Raw genomic sequence first — 19,489 nt, forward strand, 5'->3', positions numbered from 1 at the left:
TTAACAAAATTAACAAAATTACAACATACGGCAACAAATATAAAAAACAGTTGCATTAGTTTAAGAAAATGCAACAATTTAACTGAATCTAGCAACACTTTTAAACTGTTGTCTTATCTCATGCCAATTTTTTTTTAAATAATATTTTTACTTTCTTTCATAATATTTCAATATTCAAAATTTGTTTTATTTATTTATTTAACTATTTGATAAATTGAAATTATTTTAATATTTACATAAATACTGTATCATAATTTTTTTATTAAAATTTTAATATTAACTAAAGCAAACTATAAATGAAATTAGAAAATGTATACTAAATAAGTAAATAACCTTAATTAGATCAAGTTATAAAATAAATCAGGTGATTCACCAACTCATTCATATTATTGAAAAATAAAAAATAAGCACTTGTTTTTCGGAATAGGAAATGCGCCAAGCCATAATCTCTCAAACTCTGTTTTTCAATTTCATTTCCATTTTCAGAGTTTCTCTCAAAGTTTCTCGTGCATTTCCAGAGTTTCTCGTGCTTGAAAGTTTCTCTCTTCGCCATCGCCATAATCTCTCTTCGCCATCGACATAATCTCTCTTCTCCATGGATTAAAGGTAATCGCCATCTCTCTTCAGCAGTTTTACTTTCAATTTCATTTTCATTGCTCTCATTTGAAGATCTGTCATCTTTTCAACTCCTAGGGTTTACTGATAATTTGAGGCTCTCTTCAATGTCTTCACATGATAAGTAAGTATAATTTCAAATTTATTTTATATATATGTTAGGGTTTACTGTTTGTGAAATCTTAGGATTTATTGTTTGTTCTGTTTGTGAAATGCTATGAACATGTAGAATTCAAAATAATATTGCATTATCAACAATGAGCAAGAAGAGGAAGAAATTAATTGTTAGGGTTTTTGAGAAAATTATAGTTGCTTTTTTGAATCTGTGTGGAGTTTGCAAGTTATCCCAAGTCTGGTTATCTAACTTTGTGACCCCGTCCTTGTAGTCTTTGCTAATAGTTTTTATATTGAATTCGTCAATTTTGTGACATTAATCTGCTGACTGATTACCTATGTACATGTACCATTTCCTGCATGTCTTTGTTAATTGAATTCATTTTTTTTTTTACTTTTAATCAATAATTAGGAGACAATACTCAAGTAGATCATGTTGTCCAGGAACTTGATCGGTAAAAATCTTAATGAATTGGAATTTGATTTAAATTTGATCCACTTTTAAATTTAGTAGCTCAATTTCAAGTTCAACCTAATTAATTTTGAAATAAATTTTATATTTATTATATATTAATTTTGTGTAACTTGTGAATTGAGCCAAATCCATATACTTCAATTGATACTGGTGATGAATGATCATTAGTTAAGCACATGCTTTGCTATCTCAGGTCTTTGCTAATAATTTTTATGTTGCAATGCAGTTCTTAGAGTCAGGTCGACACATTTTTCAAATCAGTAGTTTATAAATGAGTAGTTTATATTGTAATGAACTAATATCTTGTCATGGCTCTTAGTCTTATCCTAGTTTTGTTAGATGTGATAAAAGTTTGAAATCTTCTAGCAAAATTTAAGAGAAGCACAATGAGCATTCAAATATGAGGGCGGTGTGGAAAAACAACACTATAAGTTTTGGTTATCCAGTAGATCCTAATACAGTTAGATGTGTTCTTCTCAACTTTTTTATGATGGGTGTGGCAACGTGCTATTTATCTTACAATATTTTTGTAGATAGAGTGGGTTCTGCAATTACATTTTATGAACGATATTTCATTCTTGTTTTTTTTTGCTTAGGCTGGTTTATTGATTACGTTCTTCTATTAGTACTACTGAGTTGTTTGTTTTCAGTAATATGGATGTTCTATTTTACACCTTGACAAGATGTTAGAAAGATTCTCTTGCATAACTTTAGCTTTGTTGTTTACTGTTGTATTTCAGATTGCCTGGGCTTTTGGATCAGCGTTACAGAGGCATTGCTCGAGGAGTAGGTCAATATGAGATATTGGTTTGATACATGTAGCTCCAATAAAGGAAGAATTCCCATATGGAATTGTAGTCAGATTTTAGCTGTCGATTGCACCTCAGGATTGAGCCATTGTATCTTTTAGTTGTTATTTTCTATTGTTACTATATCCTAATAGCTCGATTCTAATTTCATTATTACATTCTGTTTATTCCATGTAGATTGGGAGTCAATTTTATCCGTGCTGCTTTTTGGTGCTAGATTCTCCCAATATGTAATTTCTTTATGGGCTTGATATGCTTCGCAAGCACCAGGCAGCCTCGGCCTTTGGACTTTTTCTCTAATAGTTTTCTTTGAGCTTTGTTAGTTAAGTGTACCTGTATTATCTAATGTTAGCTAATATCTGCAGTGCATTATGAATGTGAAAGAGAATCTTTTGAAAGTTGCCGGTGGAGAAGTTTCTGTACCATTTTTGCAAGGTTAGTCATCTGGTTTTCCATTTTTCTCCGTGATTCGTAATGTCTGAAATTGTTTCATCTACAAAATAACAACTACAAAACAAATGGCTGACTGTATACTACGCCACGCCACCGTAACTTGTTATTCGTCACTGCTAAGTGATAGCCTATGGTAGTGCCACCCATCCTTTTTTTATTATTTAATGTGATGGCATCTGATTAAATATATGTAAGTTTGTTTTGGAATAATTTATTGTCTTCAAGCTAATGTGATTAGATATTAGAAATCTTAAGACCTATTTTTGATGCTTTAACAATGCAGCTGTGCTTTTTATCTCCATCTTAAACACACTTAAAATCTTTATTACCCTACACTAATATTTGATGGCATGGATATAGGCTAATTAGTAAATCGGTTATTCTTTAAACCTTAGTAGGCCACCTGGCATAAGAAATACTATTCAAAATCAGCTTGGCCGCCTTTGTACATGTGAGTAATAAATCACGTCTCAAGTGAATCTGATGGCAAATGAACCAAGTGAAAAATCGGATTCTGAAAGCGCTAAATTTTGAGTGACAGCTCCTCTAGTTAAGTACTCGTTCTCTTGCACATTTATCTCATTAAGTTATGTTTGCAAATTTTGAGTATTATTGTTTGTGGTTTTGCAGGATATGAGGAAGATATTTGTGGAAAATGGTTCTGTAGTAGAAAAGGCGCTCAATGTTTAGTAGTATAATTGTTATTTTTGATGAATATTTTAGTGAACATTTTCTGTTTGTGATGTAATGGATGGATGAAATATTTTCCAATTTTGAATTTTATGATTTTCCGTTTTTTTTTTATTTTGGTGAATATTTTTTGTTATTTCATTTTAGTGAATGTTTTCCGTTTCTAAATTTAGCGAATAATTTTAACTTTTGTTCCTCAAATATAAACTGTTGCATTTTCTATATAAACCGTTGTTTAAAGTTTTAGCCAACCCATTGCATCATAGCATATATAAGTGTTGCCTAAAGTGGTATTGAAATTGTTGCCTTACAAAAACAAATGTTGCCTAAAGTACTATTTAAATCGTTGCCTTATAAAAATAAATGTTGCCTAAAGTACTATATAAATCGTTGCCTTATAAAAATAAATGTTGCCTAATGTGCACTACAAAATTGTTACAGTAGATGTTTGAAACCGTTGCGTTTGTTATAAATTGCAACGATTTTATTTCTATTACAATAGTATAAAAACAACTGTTGCAATAGCTATCAAAACCTATTGCAGCGGCCGCAAATGTAGCTGATTGAAAAGCGTTGCAATAGACTTAAGGCAACGGTTTTTGTACATACAGCAACACTTGTCCGGTGTTGCTGAAAGTGACTTATGTGGTAGTGATTATACGTGATGCATCTCTACTCTCTATATATGTCAGTTTGATTTAATTTTTTTTTTTTTGAAAGATGAACACATATAACTGGATGTTTCTTCTTCCCCTTTAACTTTCACCATTTTCTTGTTTTTTCCATTAACTGACATTATTAACCTTTCAAATTTTAAATTTCTTTTAAACTCTATCACTGTTGTCGTTTTAATCTGTTTAGTAATTTCTAACCACGATTTTGCAATTTTATCTCGAATTTTGATATTTATTACTTAACTTTTCTTGCATTAACTTTTTGATATTTATTACTTAACCTTTCAAATTTTGATATTTATTACTTAACCTTTCAAATTTTGATATTTATTACTTAACTTTTCTTGCATTAACTTTTTGTTGAAATTTGAATAGGTTGGTGATATTATGCAAGGTCATTTTTATGGCCTAATAATTGCTCAAAATTGTCATATTCGTCGTGTTATGGTGCATAGCGATTCTAGCACCACTATTATTCCAGTTTATGTAAAATGTATATTTTGAACGAAATGATATGCATCCAAACTGTATAAAAAACGTATATTTTGCATTTTTATAGTTTTCAACAGTTTGAAAATTATATTATATACATACTACATTTGATGTTTTTAAAACATTTTAAATGTGTTTCATATGTGTCACGATCCAGAATCGAGGGTCGCGGCCTGCTCTAGGAAATGGGAGTGATAGCTCCAAAATTTCCCGTAGCAAGCCTAGAAAACACTATAAATTTTTCGCGGAATAAACATTCACAAAACGTTTTCAAAAAACTTCTTTAAATGATACAATTATCGTTTTCAATTATCAAACCACTTTCTGAAAACCGATATAAAGCGATCTCTAAAAATCAGGGTCTCACAAAGCTATATCTCATATCAAGCAATGCCCTATTTCTCACATATATACAGAGGGTTTAAAAGCGCAGTTTAAAAACCTTTCATAATTATTAGAATATAGACAAACATACAAAACCGTTTGACAACTATTTACAAACAAAGACTTGACTACTGCAACACTACATATTGACTCCTTCGTTCTGTACCCACAGACTTCTGAAATAAGGATAAAAGTCCATTACATCCAATACTATACCCCTGAAAGAAACCACTGTTGGTAGGTCAGACAACGCCGAGTGAGTTCACATTTACTTAAGATACTATGAATATAAATTGCATAAACATACATTAAATCAAACAACAATATTTGATCCGATAAAACTCTAATCTTAATCATAAGGGGAAACAGACTAGACTTCCTTCTAAATTACAAATACTGTTTGTTTTGTCTCAAATCAAATCAACTAAAAAAGTACAGTCTCGAGATAGTTCAACCGAATTAACCGCTACAATATGGCATAGTTCCGAGATAATTCGACCGAGTTAACTCATCCCGCCGCTTAATCCCAAGTTATAAATCCCGAGATAGTTCAACCGAGTTAACTCACCAGATACAGGTCCCGAGATAGTTCCACCGAGTTAACCTCATATCTGTCAAACATAATCCTCCTTCCAATCTCGTAATTAAATCACAATAAATCCAGACCAATTGAGTCATACTGAAATATGGACATATAGACTCGACCAACACCGGTGATCACGCAGTCTTATTGACGCCTAATAGATAGCTCGTTTCGTCGGATCATCAAATCAAACATCACAATGTACAAATAACTAAAATATGTCAAATAATGTATCCAAGCTATATCTCATATAGAAAACATTCAAGTTAACCACCAAGTAAGAATATATCTAATGCATTTAATGAATCACCATACAATTAACAGCTTATAATTATAGTATACGAAAGTAAATAGCAAACTCACTAATTGCTATCCAAAAACTTTGGTCATAGCAAACCGATGTCGCGTTCTTTACGTTTCGTGTCCAGTTGGTAGTCGCCTTGCCGAGTCTACGTAAATACAATAATGAATCGTAATTAAAATGGATTCTAATCTAAATACGTTCTAGCTATAGAATACTTAGGGAATATAACAGTTTACATAGCCTCAAAATAAATTGATAACTTTTAAAGTCATAATGCCATTTATTAAAAAACATTTGTCCAAATATTATTTATTAGCTAGCCATTTAGCTAAATTAAATTAATTACCGAGCTGGTTCGATAATTAACTTATTATATCAGTTTTCCATAATTTACCATTAATCCTCATTCGAAACGCCAATTTATAAATCAGATAATGAACGAGTTTACATTTCGTTAATTAAAACTAGTTTTCCTAAAACTAGCTAACTAGGCAACTTCGGGCTATTAAAACAACCTGACTCCAAAAAAAACTTGACATCTTTATATTTCGTAGCCCCATTTACAACTTTCATTTAGATTCTAAACTGAAATTATAGTCCTAAGGTGTCGGAAATTGTAACTGAAGTTAGTTCCCTTAAATTGGCAGTTTTGGCCTGCAAAATAGTCCATTATGGCTGCTGCTTCTGGCTTAGAAACAGAGCACGTAAACTAGTCGTAATCCGAAACAAATTTGACATTCCTATAGTTCAAAACGTCCTCTACTTCTTTCATTTAGACCTCGGACTCAAAATCAAATTTGAATATGTCGGAAACTAGCCCGAAAGTTGCTTCCCCAGGCTGATTTATTAACAGCAAAACAGCCCTAAGGGCTGCTATTTGCAGTCAGTTCTGCAGCTACCTGGCCACTTTTGTGGCAGCGGCTGTCCCACACTTCCATTCTATGTTTTGTAACGAATACAACGACACGATTCATTCCGACATTTCGTTAGCCCATAATCCACTCTCATATTTAGCTCCTCACTAGCTTTTAATCCTTGTTTTAACTTACCATTTTACTTATATTCAAACTCTAACACAAGACTTGAACTCCATTCATTGTCAATTAGTCAACTCATATTAACCTTAAAAATGTATTCTTTATACATTTTTCATACCTCCAAACTATCTCTTAAAATTATTTAAACGTCAACTTCAATCATCGCTAATAATCGTCAAACTTGCGCTTATTAAATCAACCTAAAAATCATACGAGCGGGGCTCAAATTAACGTCAAAATCACGCTTTCCCCGACGGCCGAGGGCTGTGATTGCAGCCCTCAAAGAGGTGTTCAGCTCTGCTCGCACGAGCAGAGCTGAATTCTGCTTGTGAGCAAAAGTTTTGCTGCTCTTAGTGAGCAGCAATTTCTGCTCACCGGAACAATTTCCGACTGTCGAATTACTACTCCAACGTGCTCTCAAGACCCATCAACGATTTCTCTATTTTCATGCTTAAAATCACTCAACACAACTGATAAGTCTCTATTTCACGTCAATTTCATATCATTTGTATTGCATATTTTAGTCTCTTATTGCGCAAAATAGAGAATTTTATAGTCACTTTTACCTTTTGTAGTTTTTAATTTAAAATGTAAATACTTAGCATTTTTAGAGTATAATTGAATAAACAAAACATAAATGAAGTGAAGGTCAAGCCGAATTGATTTTATCAACTCCAAGAAGAAGAATAATGGAGAATCAAGTCTGAGCACAAGCAACGTAACCGCTAAATCAGTCTCTGAAAGTTTAGATCGAAAAGGTTGGGATAGTAAAATATAATTATTGTTAGTTAAAAAATAATTAAAATAATTATTAGAGTTAGAGTACTAATTGAAATAAACTACTTATAATTTTATATTAGGATACTTAGTTAGAGTACTAATCAAACGAATCATTTTAAATATTAATTTTTATTTAATATTGAATAGATAATAATTATCTCCGCAACTCTATATATTTGTGCTGTGCTTATCTTATTTAATCGATATTTTATCAACTACTACCTAGGTAATCCAAGTACAGTACAACCACAATAACTATTTGGATATGTAACCATGGTGAGAAAATTAATATTATGATTTCATTTTATCAATTTATTTCTTTTACTACTATTAATGATCTAATTTTACTAAAATAATTTATCATACTTAAATAATTAATATGTTACTTTTAAATTAGATGAAAACGGAGGATGAACAAGCACATTTATTTTAATATTTTTTCTACTTTACAAAATATAATTGATAGAAGAAAAACAATTGACACGATTATTAAAGTTAGATTATAAACTACTTATAATATTATGTTAATATTATTTTTTAGAATACTAATTACTATTTTAAATATTAAATTATTTTTAATTTTTAATTATATAAATTCCAACTAAGATAAATAACTTATAATAAATTAATATTTAATATTTATTTTTAAAAAAAAATATTATTTGCTATTTTAAATACAATTTAAAATTATAAAAACAATTATTCACTTATTATTTGACGAGTTACACTACGAGCCACGTGTGAAACACGTAAAGCGACACTAGTATGTTATAAATATTACAAATCACACATCATATAAATTTATCTTAGCAATTAAGCTTAGTGGAACCACATACAATCACTAGAAATAAACACATAAGACGATACTAATAATAATAATAATAATAATTAACATAAAACATAAAGATTGTTTAGGGGCAAAGGATCAATCATGATATATTGAAACATCAGGCAATTGCACAGAACCCTTCATACCTACCACCTTATCATTGTGATATATTGTGGCATCATAAGGGCTTGTCTTCAAATGATCATTTTTAGCAAATATTTGCTCTCCTTTGAGACCAATATCATTGTGGTAAATTGTGGCATCGTAAGGGCTTGTCTTCAAACGATCATTATTAGCAAACATTTTACGATCATCAAACGATACGTCGTTACGGTAAATTGAAGCATCGGGACTTTGCTCAACATTTCGATCTTTCATCACTTGATTCCAATATTCCCCAACATCCTTTCTTCCATTGATAGTGCTCAACAACTGTTAAAGTATAATTATAAGCCAAATGTTAGCATAATTTAAAATTTAAATATAGTTGATTTTCATATCAAATGTAGGTTATTAGATAAAGGAATATGTAATATAATTATTAGAAATGCAGGCTTACCGAAAGAAGCAAAAAGAAAGAGACCAAAGCAAACAAAGATTTCATATCTTTTAGTAGAAAAAGGAAAGTAGGTAATTTGTGGTGTGGTGATATACACCCCTCATATGTCTATTTATAGGCCAAGATAATAATAAATAATAAAATGTTCTCTGTCCCATTTTAGGTTAAAAGAGAGTAAATTAATGTAACATAATTATTTTGTCTAATGGTGAAAAGATCCAGACTTTTACGATTTGTTGCAATTTTATCCAAATTTTTTAATTTTTATAACAATCCTAAATTGTATTTTTCTGTTGTAATAATAGTCAAATTGGTGGTCAAACTTGTTATCTTTTAGACTATTAGGCTATTTTTATTTTGGCTTGATCAATCTAAAATATAAAATATTTGCGGGTGTTCTCAATTATATATCCAATACTTTGAAAATCGGCTCATTCAGCCATTGTTTGAATATATTGGTTGCTTTTGTAGCCATTTCTTAAATCGAACCAATTCTGGACCAACATGTCTGCCACGTCATATGTCAAATCAGAAATGTTAACGTGGCAACACTACTAATCCAATAATCACCCTAAATACCAAATCCTTGCGGGTGTCGTCAATTATATCCAATAATTTGAAAATCGGCCCGTTTAGCTATTTTTGAGTATATTAGTTTTTTTGTAGCCATTTTTTAAATTGAACCGATTTTGTGCCAGCATGTCTGCCATGTCACATGCCAACTCAGAAAATTCCTGACATGGCAACACTATTAATCCAACTAAAATCAAATCCGATCAAACCACATAATAACCCAACCAAAATTCAATTCATCTTTAAATAGTTATGTTATTATAAAACTCATATATATTTTAAAAAATTCATATTTTTTTATTAACTAAACAAAATAATTTAATTAATTTTTAATTTTAATTTTTAATTTTTAAATATATTTTATAGATATGTAATTAGTTTAAATTTTTCTAAAAAATTACATAAAGCAAAATCGTCATTTTTATTAATATAAAAAAGTATTAAAGGTTTGGATTTTTTTTCACGATAAGGCTTACTTTTTCCTTTTATGTTGGCCTAATAGAAAAATAATATCAAACTTTTGCGGGGTTGTTGTAATTTTTATCCAAAATTTTTAATTTTTATAATAATGTTCTGAGTTTATTATTTTGTTGCCATTTAAACCAATTTTTTCTAATCAATTTAATTCTTTTGATTTTTTTTGTTTAATTTATAAATTAACTCTGTAACAGAAAAATCCATTTTTAAGTATTTCAAAATTTAACTTCTAATACTTAAAAATCAAATATAATGTTAAAATCTACTTCTAAATTCTATAGCTTTTTTGATGGTCCAAGCAAAAAAACTGAAGCTAAAAATGACAATAAATATCAAATAAGCCTAATAGATATAATATTGAGGTGAAAAATTAAAACAAATTGCTGAAAAAAATGGCTACAATTGCAATAAAATGTTAAAATTAAGACATATTATGAAAATTAAAAGTCGTAAATAAAATAGAAACCGCAAAAGTTTGAATTTATTTTACTAATAAGCCATTTATTTTTAAATAAATAGTGTTTATCTATACTTTTAATTTTCGGTGTAATATTATCCAACTTTTCAAAATTGAATTAGTTTTATCCACATGGCATGCCACGCGAGAATTTCCAGTTACGTGGCTTAATTGTGTCAAAAGTTAAACATTTTAAAAATATCGCAATTTAATCCAAATTGATAATTTTGTTACAAAATCTGTCCAAATCTTTTTCTAGTCAATTTAAATGTCCCAAATTTTCAGTTGAATTAATTTATTAACTTTATAATTTGCAAAAGTTATTTTTCAGAATTTCAACATTTAACTCTTAATCTAAAGAAAATCAGAAACGTCAAAAACTAAATCTAAATTCTATAATTTTTGGTGGCAGATATATATTATAGGTCTAATCACTCAAAAAACCCTCACCTTTATTTTTTTTTCAATTCCCCAACGTTGAAAATTTATCAATTTTACCCACTTTTGAATTTTTCGTTTTCAATTGTACCCTAATTTTTTAATTTTTGTTAATTTTTTAACTTTAATGATAAAATCATTCAATTAACTAAGTTTAAACATGAAATTAAATTCTTCTTTATTCAAAAAAGTACAAATAAGTTCTTTATTTTTAAAAACTAACTAAAACCCATAATCATATTAACACTAACTTAAATTCTTAATTAATTTAACTAAATTTAAATAAATTTTAAAAACGTACAATTAATATATGCTAGACATGTAGAATGTTTTAAACAAATTTCCAAACGAAAAAAACGTTAATTTATTTTTTTTAGGGTACAATTGAAACACAAAAATGCAAAATAGGGTAAAATTGACAAATTTTCAACGTCAGAGTATGATTGAAAAGGGGCTAAAAGGTTGGGATTTTGAGACATTAGACCTATATTATATTGAGGTTAACGATTAACACACTTAATTGATTGAAAAAAATGGATATTACAATAAAATTGTCAAGTTAGTTAGAATGGTTTTTACAAATTATAGATGTTTCAAATAAATTTACAAAATATATAAAAAAATTTGCTTTTCGGTATAATTAGACCGGTGGCTGTAATGCCACATAATTTTTTTTTTTGAGAATAATGAAAATTTCATTAATAGAGAAATAAAAATACAACTTTATCAAATATTGAATAAATCAATACATTCAAGAAGTACAATAATAGAACATCAGTAAAATAACAGAAAATCATATCTAATTTCTTCAATCGCATTGGCGGAGCTCTTTGAATATGCAACTCGGCGATCCGGCCGCTCCACTCGAAGGTTATTTTAAACCAAAAATCGACTCTTTGGTCTTTGAATGAGTCCGATTGAGAAAATATTAAAAATAAAATTTCTACTGATAGCACTTCAGATCTACGCTACGTAGATTATTCCATCAAGGAAATAGCAAAACCCATAAAGGGTAAGAGCCAGAACTTCATAAAGGAAGACAAAACATCCATAAAAGAAGAAATAAAAATATCAACAGATCTCAGATCTGTGATTATTGACGCAAAACAAGCTAAATATGATATTTAAACAGAAAACGAGAAGGTAGGGAGGTGATTTTGAACCAAAAAATAACCAAAATCACCTCCCTCTTGTTGCGGTTAGGGTTTTTGAAAAGAAAGAGAGAGTTTAGAGAGATGAGAGAGAATAAATGAAATAGTATTGAGCGTAGCTTTTTCACATGGATAAAATCGAATCAATTTTGAAAAGTTAATTAGACTTGCCTTGAAAAATAAAATTGAAATAGTATTGTAAAATATAAAAAGTTTGATTAAATTTAAAAAAGACATAAAAACTTAAAAATAGTTGGCCAAACGGGCATATCTCGTTCACACACAAAAAAACAAATTAGCTCACTTAATTTTGTAAAACAAATTTATGTAAAACTTTTACTTAAAAACTAACTAAAAGCAATTTATAGAGAAAATTAGAAAAAATACTCTCTTTTTAAAAATAATATGATTTCATACCTCAAAAAAAAAAAGATAGAGAAAATACCTCACCCTTTTAATAAAGTTATTTTTTTACTCTAACACATGTTTATATTATAATTATACCTCATTCTTATTATTATTTTACTCTAATCATATTTTTCTTACTCTAATCATACACCTGTCACTTTTATTTCTCTCTTTTTCCTTCTTCTCTCTTTCTTCTTCTTTCTCTTCTCTGTTTTCTTTTCTTTTGCCATTTTTTTTCTTCTTCTTCTTCTTCTTCTTTTTCTTCTTCATTTTTTTTCTTTTTTTCGTCGTCGTTCCTTCATGGATTCGTCGTCGCTCCGCCATCGTTTCGCCACCGCTCCGCCGTTTTTTCATATTTGCTTTTAGCGATTTTTTTGATTCGTGGTGATAAATACAATTTATTTTAACTTTCAGATCTAAATAAATTACTCTTAATTTTTTTTTTCTCAACTTTAGATCTAAAAATCTGCATAAAAACAATGTTATGATAAAAAAAAATGATTTTCTGCACAAAAAAACGATTTTCTGCAAAAAAACAGCATCTGATTATCATATAATTATCACTGCGGAAAATATTTTTTATAAAAAAAGGTATGATTATCATATGAGTATCACTGTATTATAACACTATGATAACTAGATGATAATGAAGTATGATAAGGTTATAATAATTGGATGATAACGTACGTGAAAATATAATTACAAAAAAATTCATGATATGATGATATTTAAATAATAAAATTATGATAATAGTATGATAATATGATGCCTATATGGAAAAAAATTACATAAAAATTATGATAACTAGATGATAATGAAGTATGATAAGGTTATGATAATTGGATGATAACGTACGTGAAAATATAATTACAAAAAAATTCATGCTATCAGTGATAACCACATGATAATTAAATAATAAAGTTATGATAATAGTATGATAATATGATACCTATATGGGAAAAAAATTTCATAAAAATTATGATAACGAGATGATAATGTGAAGATAGTAGTATGATAAGGTTCTTATTGATAATAAAATGATAATAGTATGATAATATGATACTTGCATGAAAAAAAATAACAGAAAAATTATGATAATGAGATGATAATAATCTGCTACATATGATGTTGATAATGACATGATAATAAAATGACAATGCAATATGATACATTGATAATTATATGATAAGATGAAACTGTGATAATCATATGATAATATAATACTGTGACAATCATATGATAATATAATACTGTGATAATTATATGATAATATGATACTGCATTTTGTCTAATATTAGACAGCAATATCATCACATTACCATATAATAATCTGCTACATACGATACTGATAATAACATGATAATAAGATGCCAATGGAATATGATACACTGATAATTACATGATAAAGTGAAGATGTGATAATCATATGATAAGCTGATACAGTGATAATCATATAATAAGGTGATTAGTGATAATCATATGATAAGGTGATAATGCGATTTTGTCTTATATTATCCAGCAGTATCATCACATTATCATATAATAATCTGCTACATACGATACTGATAATAACATGATAATGAAATGCCAATATAATATGATACACTGATAATTACATGTTAAGGTGAAGTTGTGATAATCATATGATAATTTGATACTATGATTTTTTATTTAATTCATAGAATTTTTGAATATGTCATTAATATAATAAAATATCTCAATAGTAGCATATATTTTTAAATTATAAAATATTTGATAATACTAAAATAAATAAATAAAAAATATTTTATTTATTGGTAATTTATAATATGTATATTTGTTAATTTAAAAAATAAAGAAATAAAAAGAAATAAAAAAAAAATGAACATTTGAATAAATAAAAGAAAGTTCAAATTTGTTAACAGTGGACACATGCATGATGCGTGGAGAGAGAGAGAGAGAGCACTTGTCAAATTGAACATTTTATAGTCAGAGTATAAGTCTAATTTCTTTTAGACATGGGAGTACAAACACAAAACAATTAAAACCGTGATGTATTTTCATTGACTTTTCCGCTTTGAGGTATAAAGTCCTATTATTTTATTATTTTAGGTAAATTCCTAAATCTCTCCAATTTATAACTAATAACTTTTACATATAATAATATCTTCAAATTATTATAAAAGACTGTTTCAATTGAATCTTTTTTAAATGTTATTTCAAATTAAAAATTAAACTTTTACAGAATAAATGAAATGATAATTGTATATAAATATTTTTAATCTAAAAACACTTAAGTTGATATGGCAAGTTGCTCTGAACATAGATTTTGGATCTTTCAATTGGAAATGAATAATTCATCTGAAAAGATTTAATTATATAATATTATTCATTTCCATTTGAAAGGTCCAAAATCTATGTTCAGGGCAACTCAACTTTCACATAAACATTAAATTTTAAGTTTGGATGTTGACTGTTGTGTCAAAAAAGGGCATGAACAGGTCTAGTGATAAGCCATTAATTCTCATTTTTAAGCGTTGTTTTTTTATTATGTAAATGATAAATATATTAGTTCATCTACATAAAATTGAATGAAGTCACAAAATTACAAGCAAAAATCTAATATAAATGCTAGCTATGAACCAGAAAATAGTTCAAGCATGTAAAAACGTCATTAGCCGAATAGGGAAAATTCCAATAATAATATCTATAATAAGAAACCGCCTTACTACTACACAAGTAAATTAGTGTATTAGTACTTGATTCGTCATTTCGCAAAGCTCGTTTATTTCGAAATTTTTAAATTATCCAAACACCGAAGAGTTAAATTATTTGCCAAGGAGCTCTGAACATTGATTTTGGATATTTTAAATGGAAATGAATAATTCATCTGAAAAGATTTGATTTTAAAATATTCTCTTTTTTAAATTTTTATTTTCGAAATGAACTGTACTGGTAATCTATTTTATTGATTTCAGAGAGTAGGTGTGATTAAAATATGCTCTAAGAAATGTGTTTTTGTGAGCATGTCCGGTGGTTGGGAATTCTATTTGATATTGATCAGTATCAGAATCTAAATTATTTGTTGGGACAGCGATTTAATAATTTATTTTTTGAACTTCTCATTCAAATAATTATCACCCATTCTCTAATAATAGATGTTTGTTTCCATTTCCAATTGAACTGCGCGATTAAATAATATGAAATAACATAAAACTTAACGAGTTTGCATTTGAGACTAATAGATTTTGGTCATAAACGGATGGGTCGATCTGTTTATGATACGATTAATTATGTATTTAAATGGATTAAGTATGCATAATTTATTGTTACAACATTGATAACAATTGTTGAAATTATGGTACCAATTATTATGATCAGTTTGTGACTGGATTGATATGCGCAGCAGAATCGAAACTATTCGTTAAGTATTTAATCATGGATTTGATCAATAAATAACAATATAGCAAAATAAAAAAATGACACAAGATATTTATGTAGTTCGGCATTAAAACATACATACACCGGCGAAAAAATCGATCCATTCACTAATCATCAAAAAGAGTACAAAATTAGTGAAGAATCTCCAAAAAGAAAACATCTCTAGTAAATATGCCCTTAAAAGAAAAACTCACAAAATATTTAACTCTATATAAGAAGTAACTCAAAAGGGTTAGAATTAACTTATATCCCTCACATCATACACATTCCATTTTCTCCTTATTCACATCAATGTCTATATTATGTGTTCAATTCTTTTGGTTCTAGGTATTCTAAAAGATGAATGAGGTAGTGTATTTATAGGGAGTAAATCCTCAGATCTTGAAAGATTTTGAAAAATGGAGTCGCCACCTAGCTAAGTTAGGAAATGTCTTCTCTACTAGATAGCCTCACGCGCTTAAGGGGAAGATCATCATGCATCAAATCAAATGACTGGGTTCGATGGACAATACCAAAATTGTTGTACTTGACTTTTCGACCACATCGTATTTACATGACATATCTGGTTATCTCATCTTAATCATACATAAAGTCCATAGGATAATGTGAGACGCGCATATAACTCGATACTGGCATGTGAGGCATGTAGCAAATACTCCTACACAAGCATCTATTCCTAGGGATTCCATCATGTAGCATACTTGCTGGATTTTAGTGCTAAATTAATGTGATTAAGTTCATTAGCCTCTTAATATTAGATCTAAACATGTTTTAGTGTCACGATCCAAATTTATGAATCGAGACTGGCGCTAGGAAATGGGAGTGATACCTCCGAAACCCGTAGCAAGCCTAAAAATTATTATAAATTTTTTGCTTTATAAATCATAATTAATATATGAAACAATATCAAAATACACATGACCCCATTTGTAATAAATATCAGAGTTAAAATGCATTATATAAATATATAGTCAAAGAAATCTAGACTACTGTGGACTACTAGAATGAAAACCTTCTTCCACGTTTTGTATAAATGACTTCCGAGAATTAAAACTTTGGTAGTTCGACTCTCCAAATCATAGATTACTCTTCCTGTAAAATGGGAGGAGCAACGGGGTCAGTACAAAACTAAGTGAGTTCACCAAATTACAAGCAATATCACTGTAATATCCCCTTTTTTTTTTTAGCTTTTTCCGTTGAGCATTCGATCATTTTATTTGAGTCGTTCGTTAATTCGGTTGTGATTTGATTCGTGTTCGCTTTATATTATTAAATTTTGGCCCATTATGTTTATTTAAAAACAAAAAAATAAAAAATAAATATGTTAAGCATGCATGCAAACCCATGCATTTTCATTACATTTCTCTACGTATTTAGGTTGGCTCATTCATTACTTAATGGCAACACTCTTTTGTTGTCTAGAAGTTTGTGTGATCAGAATCTTGACTTAATCGGAACACTGAAGTTCTTTGTCTCGTCGATGCGGATCCACTGGTTCAAACCTAGGTCAATTCTGAACTCAAACGAACATGGAATTGCTTTTAGAAGTTGCTGGCCTCTAGCGGGCTTGGGCTTTAGGGCCCAGTTGGATATGGCAGCTTACAAAAGTGGCTTTGCAGCCCAAAATACATTGGACCTGGCCCATTACAGCGTAGAATAAGATCCTACAACTAAATACAAAATTGTGGGCTCAAACGGGGCCCACTTCGAGCTCAAACGAGCGCTGAAACACGGAAACAATACTAGAAGTGAATGTGGAAGATCTGGAAGCGTCTGGTGGCGAAGAACAGTGGTGCAATCTGGAGTGGAGATAGCGCCACTATGAATGGTGGCGGCGCCACAGTGGGATGGCGGCGGCGCCGTCGCAACTAGTTCACGGCACTTCGTCGTTTGGTTCGGTTTCATGCAAAATGACATACAAACAAGCAGAAAACACGTAGCGAAAGGTCTCCATATAAATATACTCGAAATATACATCCAAAAGCAACAAAAACACATCCTAAACATGTTTCTAAACTCAAACTCAAGGCAATCATGGAAAAAACACAAATATGATAAAAAAAATGGCAGTTTCAGTCATAATCATGCGTTTTAAGCATCAGAAATCGACAGTTAAGCATGGTAAAGATCTGGAACAACATATAGTGGAAATATGTGTGTGAATATAGTGAAAAAGAACCCTAGACATGTTTCTAAGATCATGGCATGGAAATCGTGGCAAAAACACAATTTATGGTAAAAGACTGAAAATCAACCTGAACATGCAACCTAAAACATGAAATCTAACAATTCTAATATAAACATGGAAAAAGTGATGAAAATATGAATTGGGTCCTCATAAGTACCGTTCTGAGTCCTTTGCTTGTTTTCTGGCAATCCGGATGTAGAATCCAGCTTAGGATCGGTGTGCAACAGCATGTGCTTGATTGACGCGTAGAAACTTGTTTTCTAGACTGGAATTGATGTGGTGTATGTGGTTCGGCCAACACTATAGAATTTTAGGGTTTATATTTTGTTCTTTGATGCATACTGGTTCCACTAGTCTGACCCCCTTGCTAGGCTATGCTAATATTCTATTTATAGAGGTTAGGTTAGATCTAGGGATAGCTATAGTCTAAATTATGTTAGGAGTCTACAAGTGAGTGTTAGAGGTAAGTTAGGAGTGTGAGAGTTTGTGAAGTGATTAACTTAGAAGACTAATTAGGATAATTATAATATTAAATTCGCATTAATTAAGCTATGCCATGAAGAAGGTGGCTAAGGTGCCTAAAAATGTTAAAAAGACTTCTGGGACCCTAAAGGTGTAATACCCCAAATAATTAAGTCGTGCCACGTGTCAGGAATTCCGATAAATTAAGTTAAGAAGAATTTAATTTAATTATTCGGGAAATTGGAATAATTTTATTAGCCTAATTAGCGGGATTTAAGGAAATAACTTCGGGAATTAATATAAAATAAATTATAAATCCCGTAATGAAATTTATTTCGCCAAAGTCCGCGAAATACGTTATAGTATTTATGGTAAAAGTCTCGAGTCAATCGGAGACCTTTTAAAATTTGGACGCGGATAGGTTTTGGGCTAAATTGTAACTTTTGGAAAAAGTTCAAGGACCAAAATATAAATTAGCCAATTAAGCTTCGAGAATAGCAATTAAAAGATTATTGTCGGAAAATAATAATAATTGGGTTAGTATTATTTATTGGATATAAATAATACGTAAGTAATTGAGTTAAAGTGAATAATTAACCATCTGGTTAAAATAGAAAGTTTAAAAGAGAAATGGTTTAAGTTAAAGAAATGAAGGATCAAAGTGGTATATTTGCCAATCATATATATGAAATGAGATAAGAAGAAGGAGGAATCCAGAAGCCATCAGATTCATTTCCTTCGTTCTTCATCGATCAATTACGTTTCTTTCGTACGTTTCCGTTTCTCGTCCGTTTTCGACGTTCTATAGCTCGAATTGATCGTATTTCAACGGTTAATCACGGTAAGCATGTTGTTTCGCTGTTTATTTGAGTTTATTGGATGGGTTTTTGATTTGAAAATTAGGTTACGGCGAAACCGTATCGCGATTACGTATTCGATTCGTTTTATACGTTTTTATTGTGTTTTTGGATAGATTAGGATGCTATATGGATGTTGGATGAGTTCGGGATTGATTTAGCACGTCGGAATGGCTGTTTTCAGTTGCCGGAGTCGTGCCCACGAAGGTGCACGACGTGCTCAAGGTTAGAGCACGTCGTGCAGGGGCACGACGTGCCCT

At 29.8% G+C, this 19,489-nt stretch overlaps 1 protein-coding gene and 1 long non-coding RNA gene across 3 annotated transcripts; one reads left to right on the top strand and one right to left on the bottom strand.

Annotated features, from left to right (window-relative positions):
• The first annotated feature begins 386 nt into the window (after window positions 1-386).
• LOC130014987 (uncharacterized) lies at window positions 387-3,218 on the top strand. 2 transcript variants are annotated; one of them, XR_008789765.1, is made up of 4 exons: window positions 387-606; window positions 694-739; window positions 1,945-2,448; window positions 3,097-3,218. It is a non-coding gene; the product is annotated as an uncharacterized LOC130014987 (long non-coding RNA). The 2 variants fall into 2 exon arrangements; XR_008789764.1 differs by having other exon boundaries at window positions 1,945-3,218.
• Window positions 3,219-8,151: 4,933 nt separating this feature from the next.
• On the bottom strand, window positions 8,152-8,881 carry LOC126660883 (organ-specific protein S2-like). Its single transcript, XM_050354586.1, has 2 exons — window positions 8,799-8,881; window positions 8,152-8,671 (listed from the first exon to the last, which is right to left on the bottom strand). Exons 1-2 carry the CDS (start codon window positions 8,841-8,843, stop codon window positions 8,336-8,338), a joined length of 381 nt encoding a protein of 126 aa, XP_050210543.1. The 5' UTR covers window positions 8,844-8,881; the 3' UTR covers window positions 8,152-8,335.
• Between the last annotated feature and the right edge of the window lie 10,608 nt (window positions 8,882-19,489).

This window comes from Mercurialis annua, linkage group LG8 (assembly GCF_937616625.2).
Source record: "Mercurialis annua linkage group LG8, ddMerAnnu1.2, whole genome shotgun sequence".
Taxonomy (NCBI): Eukaryota; Viridiplantae; Streptophyta; class Magnoliopsida; order Malpighiales; family Euphorbiaceae; genus Mercurialis; species Mercurialis annua.

Excerpts from the sequence above, each read along its gene's own strand:
- LOC126660883 (XM_050354586.1), bottom strand. The coding sequence starts at position 8,843 with ATGAAATCTTTGTTTGCTTTGGTCTCTTTCTTTTTGCTTCTTTCG. Across the intron at positions 8,672-8,798 it reads CTTTCTTTTTGCTTCTTTCG|TTGTTGAGCACTATCAATGG; the intron begins GTAAGCCTGCAT and ends ATACTTTAACAG.